Raw genomic sequence first — 7,148 nt, 5'->3', positions numbered from 1 at the left:
TAGGACCCTCGGTGACATAATAAAATCCCAAAAGCTTGCAACATAAACCCTCATTCTCTATAATAAATAATAAGATAGTTTCCTTGTAATTGGTCCAAATTTGTAAAAATGTCCTCATGCAAAGTTTGACTCCAACACTGGTCCTCACAAAGAAGAGAAACCAAACTATACACACACACAGGCAGTACTGCCTGTGTGTGTGTATAGTTTGGTTTCTCCGTGGTCTGGTGTGAATCCCCACCTGCCTCGGCTGTGACAGGGGTCCACATGTGCACAGGGGGAGATTGTGATGCAGCACAATGCTGGCACAGAGCTGGTGGGTGAGTGGGTGGGTGGTGGTGGGGGTGTTGGGGGGCGAGGGAGTTAAACACTCTTTAAGCTCATAACTAGGCTGCAAGAAAAACATTAGTCAGTGTTCTCCTGTTCCACTGTTTGCCTTTGTCCTCCGCTGCTGCTGCTCTGTGAATATTGACTGAGGATTATTAAGATCGGGGAAATGGAGCTGCAAACAGCAACATCCTGCAACATGTTCAAAATTATACATTTGATAAGCAAACTGCTCTGTGTTTAAAAAAAATACTTTACAGATTTAATTTTTCATGTATTTATTTACATAAATCAATACATTAAACAATTAAGTATTGATCACATAAAACAAATGGCTTCACTCCAGTAGCTTCTTGTAACTTGGTTTATATTGCAAATAAATTATACTTCAAATCAGAAAAGAAAGAAATTTTCTTTTCCTATTTCTATATCCAGAGCTGGCCTTCCAGACATGAACCTGAACCTAACACACTGAAGGTCCAGCAGCAAACATGACAGAAAAGGAACAAGTTACCCAGAAGGCCTCTCTCTGTTTGCCTGGTTGTGTCCAAGGTTGTCTGTTTTGTGCGTTGACACAGTTTGCTTCATGTTTATGGTTTATTCAGATGCTTCAAATCAACATCACATCAACAAATGAATTGACTCAAACGATTTTTCTCATCTCACCCTCTCGTTGGTTTTACTTATATCTGTTCTTTTTCTCATCTTTGGTGGAACTAGAAAACAGAGCAGCTCCCAGAGCAGCTAATGCAACACCGGCTAGAGCGATGCCTCCGACCACAGCCGCCGTCTGAGCCGTTTCCACCTGCAAAAACACAAATAAGACGGAGGCAGGAGGTCAAGGACGAGCAGCTCAAAACATCACAAACACCAATTTAATATTTGTGTCACACACAGTCTGCAAGAGCTGGAGAAATGTTGATGAAATCTGTGCCGGTCAACGTCAAGTTTGATTTTCTTTTTAAATTTTCTTATGTTCCTGGTCACAACATCGAGAAGCATTGTGTGTTAAATTTAGCTGAGTATCCCTAAGATTTTTGGGTAACCCTTTAATTTACAGGCCGCTAATTACATGATAATGATGTGATAATGTCAAGAAATAACAAGTAATTGTGCAGTAATGTCAAGAAATAGCCTAGAAATCACGGTCAATTTCATAGTAATATGTTTTTCATAAAGGCAAAAGATGACACATACTTTTCATACTTTGAATTTTTTTGGGAAAGGCCAGAATTTTTCTCCACCAAGTCCTTTCAATTAACCAATATTGCTGGACCATTTCTACGCAATCCATTGTTACTTCTTGGCTATATTTCTCAACATTACTATGAAATTGGCCGTTATTTCTAGGCTATTTCTAGACATTATGACGCAATTACTTGTTATTTCTTGGCTATTTCTTGACATTATCTCGTAATTAGCGGCCTGTAAATGAAAGGGTTACTGATTTTTGTTTTTTTATAAACAATTATCCCAAACACAACCTCAACCAAACATAAGCAAGGAAAAAAGGAAAAAAACAAATAAGATGATATGTATTTCCATGTGTTTTCTTAAGGGCCACATAGTTTTCCCAAAGAGAGAGGGGTATCACAGAAAACTATAGATGTTTAATAAATAAGATTAGTTTACACTTTAAAAAACAAATTCTAGCATATCATTATCACTTGAACATATTTAGCTAAACTTGTTTTGTTCACCACAAACTAATTCCACTGTTGCCAGGTTGTGGTAACTGATGGGTTGAAATTATGTGTATCATGTACAACCTGGCAACTCATATCTGATAAACATACAAAACGTGCAGCTATGGTGATTTTTTGTTTTGTCTTATCGTTAACGTAGAGGGCCGTGCAAATGATGTGTCTTTCCCAGGAGAAACAATGAAACAGATTTCTGCTGCAACATAGGGTTGCATGCAACTCCTCAGCTGCTGCAATTTAACAGCATCTAAGCAAAACCAGTGTAAAGTACATATTTATTTCCAATTAAAAAGCTAAACCAGTCCAGCTGCTGGGGATGTGTGGTCCTTTAATTCCAGTGCCATGCTGGTGAAATAGTTGCTTTTGTCTTGTGGGATGATTATATATGGGCACAACACAGTGAAGGTGACAGATGCACTAAGTGGGTTGATTAAACAAAAGCTTTTTTTGGAAAACTTCGCAAAATCAGATTGTTAATCATCCTCCGGTTGTTTGAAATATGGGCAATCACAATTTATTCAGCGCCACATCTGCTTCTTATCAGCTGTAATGGATTGTGTTAGATCTGTGTATTGTTACAGGTACCGAGATGCTTATGTGATAAACACATCGGGTATCCAGGTGCAGACGCTCACCAGGATCGTGCATCACTTTGATAAAAGGATTTCCCTCTGAAACGTCAATACGATACGTTACAACCGCATCTGTTATGTTCTATTATGATTAGCCGTGGAGAGGTTTGTTTAATGGCTGTGTGACTTTTTTTTCCTCCCATTTTCTTTTAGAGAGAAGATTATGAATGGGTTTAGATGAGTTATTTGATCTGCTGATTGATTCTATTCACATAACATCTTAGTTTGTTAGATGTGAGATTTTTCATTTTAGGCTTGTACTTCCCCTTTGTGTGCTGGGTAAACCTTACTAATCTCTACCTAAAATAAGTAAGTTAAAATGCTATAATTAAACCAGACACTATTTCATTATCCCAAACACCATTTTAATGTAAAATGACTTCAAAAGTCATAATGTTTGTCAGAAACATATTTATATATTCTGTAATTTCTGTGCTTGCATGCCCGTATTAGTATCTCTCTGAAGATGCCACCCTGTTTATATAAAGCTCTCTATGGTCATGTCAGAGCTGTATTACTGAATTACTGCCAATGCAAACTGAACACAAGCAGCTGCAGAGCATTAAAAACATCACAGAGAGGATTTAACTGTGAAGCAGCCACAGGAAACTTGAATAAATCTTCTATAAAGATAAACGCCGACGGCCTTTTTTGCCACTGGGTCATTGAAAATGTTTCCAGATGAGTAATGGGACAAGATAAAGAAAGCCACAGGTGAAACCAGGTCACATCAAAGTGTATGTGTGAATCAATATAGCCTACAACCACGCTGCTTGAATACAATGCAAACTTATGATAGACGGTTCCTGTGCAGGACCAGTCTGCTCACCTGTCGAGACTCCCGCTTGCCGTAGCGTAGCTCTGTGACAAAGTGTTCACAGTTGTGACTGGTGACGGAGTACGGCAGCTCTTGACCCACCAGCCGACACGCCTCCCTCACGATGATGTGACTCTCTCGAGGATCGTACTCGTCGTCCAGGTGGTTGTTGATCTCGTACTTGTGGTGGCCGACCACCTCCCACAGCTTCTGGCGCCTGACCTGGGCCGTGCGGCTCTCCGTGAACATTAGAAGGTCAAAAGACCCAGATTCATCACCTGACTGATCTGTTTGTAGTAGAGGAAACAGGAAGTTAAGTTAGGTGAAAGAAGCCCAGAAAGGAAACAGATAACTGATCAGGAAAAAGTTTAAAAAAAACTTTACTCACTTGGAGGAATCATATGAACCACTTCATTTCCTCCGATGTAAACAGCCCAGTGCTGATACACCCCACGGTGGATCTCGATCAGGTCTCCGGGCTTTGCTTCACAGTCAAACTGAGTAAAATGAACAAAATTGACAATGTAGTTAGTAATTAAGTCATTAAAGGAGAATTCCGGTCATTTTTGACCCCTAAATCGTTGTCCTGATGGTCACCCAGTGTTGGGGGGAGCAAAAAACGCGACTAAAATTGATGCAGGAAAACCTGAGTTACACCATGGCTAGACGGCGCTAGCGATAGCGACAACGCTAAAGTATGAGGGCAATTTTTTCAACCACAACAAACACTCAAAAAACAATCAAATATCTATGGTACATGACTCGAATCCTTATGACACACCACTAAACTCATATAGTGTACAGTATAAACAGTATAAACTTTGTGTTTTTGCATGTAGTCAGACATCCTACAGTAACTCTGAAACATCCTGGAGCAAACTTCCTAGCGCCGGGTAGCCATGGTGTAACTCTGGTTTGCCTGCATCAATTTTAGTCGCGTTTTGTGCTCCCCCCCAACACTGGGTGACCATCAGGACAACGATTTAGGGGTCAAAAATGACCGGAATTCTCCTTTAAGGAGGTATTTGTGCAAGCTTTGCTATTGCTACGTAGCCGATGTTAGCATGAACACTGCTAAAACTTCTTGATTTGTTTCTGTTTCTCCTCCTCTTCTTCTGAAGCTAGCATGCTAACCAGCTAGCCTTGTCATTTTCTGTTACCGAGTCACTCCAGGATCCTGGCCAGTGTTGTTAATGTTGCTAGGTGATGTACTAATTACCATATTGATTACGTCAACAGTAGCTGTACGGTTTTATCTAAAAAGTGGCTGTAAATTTAGCTAAATAAATGGTCAAACTCACTAAAACTATCTGTGTATCCATGGTTACAATAATAACAACAATGTTTGGATGAAAGAAAAATAATGTAGCCTAAACCTCTGTTGTTATTAAGGAATCAAAGCTGCTCTACTAATGCTGCGTTCATAACAACTCGGAGGTCGGGATTTCCAACTCGGAAATTTCCGACTTCCGACATCATTGCGTTCACGCTGCAGGAACTCGGAAGAAAAAAACATGGATACCTGAAGGAGTTTGGCATGTTGTGGCTCATAGCTGAATAGGAAAAATAAATGTAGCAGTAAATGATGTTTATTTTGGAGGAGAGGAGACGCTGCAGATGAGTGCACATATAATGTTATAGCCTTGATAACAGTTAAACGTTATTTACGTCACATACGAGGACCACAATTTCACACCATACAACAATCACAGCTTAATATAAACGTATTTCATATAGGCTACTGCAATATTACACAAAAATATGCATTCAAACCTCAACAAATAACTTAAAATGTCTAAATTCTAACCATTTAAGATGAGGGCTGCCATGTTTTGATGTTGTCGTGACGTCAAGTCGGAAACTCGGAGCTCTGATATGATACCCGAGTTCCCGACCTGTAATTTCCGAGTTCGACGCCGTTCAATTCATTTTTTACAACTCGGAGCTCGTTTTTTTCCGACTTCCGAGTTGTCTTGAACGCAGCATAAGTCGTGTGTTGTGTCCTTCACAACTTCTCCCTGACAGTAACTTTGTGTCTTTACACAACATCAGTGCACTTTCCCATTTGCTCCTGTTATAACAACTCTGTAGCAGTGCGTATCAAAACAATCTCTTATCACTTAAATGCAGCCAGGGCCGAGGCTTTTGGCACAACTGGTCAGAAAAACAGCTGTAGCTAAATGCTAATGCTAGCTTTGAGCGCTCATGTCTTCTGTTTGGTTCTCATGCATGTGCAGGAAGCTTTTAGCTCAGTAACGACTGCCGCTCATGCACAAGTGTCTCTTCCTTCTTTTTCTCACTAGAAATCTGAGTAAATCATCAAACAAACATTGCAGAGTGATCAAACACTCAGTTTACTCAGCTACAACTCAAACAAGTGCTTTAACTTCCAGCAACATGATTAACATTATGAGAATGTACCGTTAGCCTACTATTAGGCTACCACAGACATTACAAAAGCTTTAAATAATAACATTTAGATGTGTGTTTTCATTGCAATTGAAATGGTAAAACACTGTAGGCTACAGGTCAGGAGCAAGTCCAGGCTTCAGTCAGTCAGTCAGTCATGCTGCACTGCAGGAAACTAGAGCTGTGTCAGTGTAAATAAAACAGAAACACATCAGCTGAGACTGAAAATAAGAAACAAAATCTCCAGTAACTTGTGTCAGTGAGGGAGCAGAGCAGCAGGAGACTCACCAGTGTCGGAGCCATGTCTTCACTCCTGCATGTGTGTCCTCTGTTTCCAGCAACAGGGGTGACTCAGCCCGTCGGTCTGAGCAGGAAACGAAACCTAAGAGTGCTCCGGATTCCTGAGCTGAAAGTGATCACACTGGTGTGTCAGCTGATAAGCACCGAAATACAAACAAGACAAGATTAGATAAACACATCGGTGCTCACTGGATATAACCAGGCTGCACGGCCTTAATTTGCAAATCATTAACTCAAGAGAGAGATGAACACACTGGACCTGGACTGCAGCCAGGCAGGCAGTGCTGAAGGCAGTAAAGGGATAGGTTTCGTTTCTTGGGAACTGGGCATTGGGTACGTGCACACACACACAAACACGTACTGTGTCTGTGTTTTTATATCAACAACATTGCATTTGTAATTCTAGAGACAGAACTTCTGCATAAATCACAGCAGTGATATGGTTTTAACAAGAAAACAAATTCTTGTCTTGTTTCATCTCTCAGATCCTCTGGGTCCAAAATTGAGCTGGACTGAAAAAAACAACAAATAATCAAGCATCTTTATTTTTTAGTTTCTGAGCTTTAATTGCTAATCTGATATGATTTTGGACGTTCACACAGGGATTTGCAATGGTAGGTGTTCAACAACATTGTGTTTTAAAGTGGGTCAATGAATTAACACTGAAGAAATATGGTCAGCAGCAGCTCTTATCTTATCAGATAGGAGTTCACTTTATTGATTTGTAGCTACATTATGTGTTTTCTTTTGATAGCCTATCTTGGTGGAGACGTCCAAGCTTTAAAACAGAGGATAATCAGTAGCGTGAACAGAGAGGAACCTTCACCTTGTCGCCCTCTCAGTTGATCCAGTCAGTCAGAGACGGACGGATTGGTTAATGAAACGTCCTCCTGGAGTAAATTAATGTGTCAATAAGACGCCTCTCAATGAAACACTCAAGGACGGACGAGGCAGCTCAGC

At 40.4% G+C, this 7,148-nt stretch overlaps 1 protein-coding gene across 1 annotated transcript; it reads right to left on the bottom strand.

Annotated features, from left to right (window-relative positions):
* Window positions 1-588: 588 nt before the first annotated feature.
* LOC311006085 (phospholipase A and acyltransferase 4-like) lies at window positions 589-6,459 on the bottom strand. The gene is made up of 4 exons (XM_083998747.1): window positions 6,177-6,459; window positions 3,868-3,976; window positions 3,492-3,766; window positions 589-1,132 (listed from the first exon to the last, which is right to left on the bottom strand). The coding sequence occupies exons 1-4, from the start codon at window positions 6,189-6,191 to the stop codon at window positions 1,007-1,009; spliced, it is 525 nt and encodes a 174-aa protein (XP_083854873.1). The 5' UTR covers window positions 6,192-6,459; the 3' UTR covers window positions 589-1,006.
* Window positions 6,460-7,148: the final 689 nt, after the last annotated feature.

Source organism: Trachurus trachurus (genome assembly GCF_905171665.1).
Source record: "Trachurus trachurus genome assembly, chromosome: 22".
NCBI lineage: Eukaryota > Metazoa > Chordata > Actinopteri > Carangiformes > Carangidae > Trachurus > Trachurus trachurus.
The sequence above is the reverse complement of the archived record's forward strand: the minus strand, read 5'-3'. Positions and strand labels throughout refer to the sequence as shown.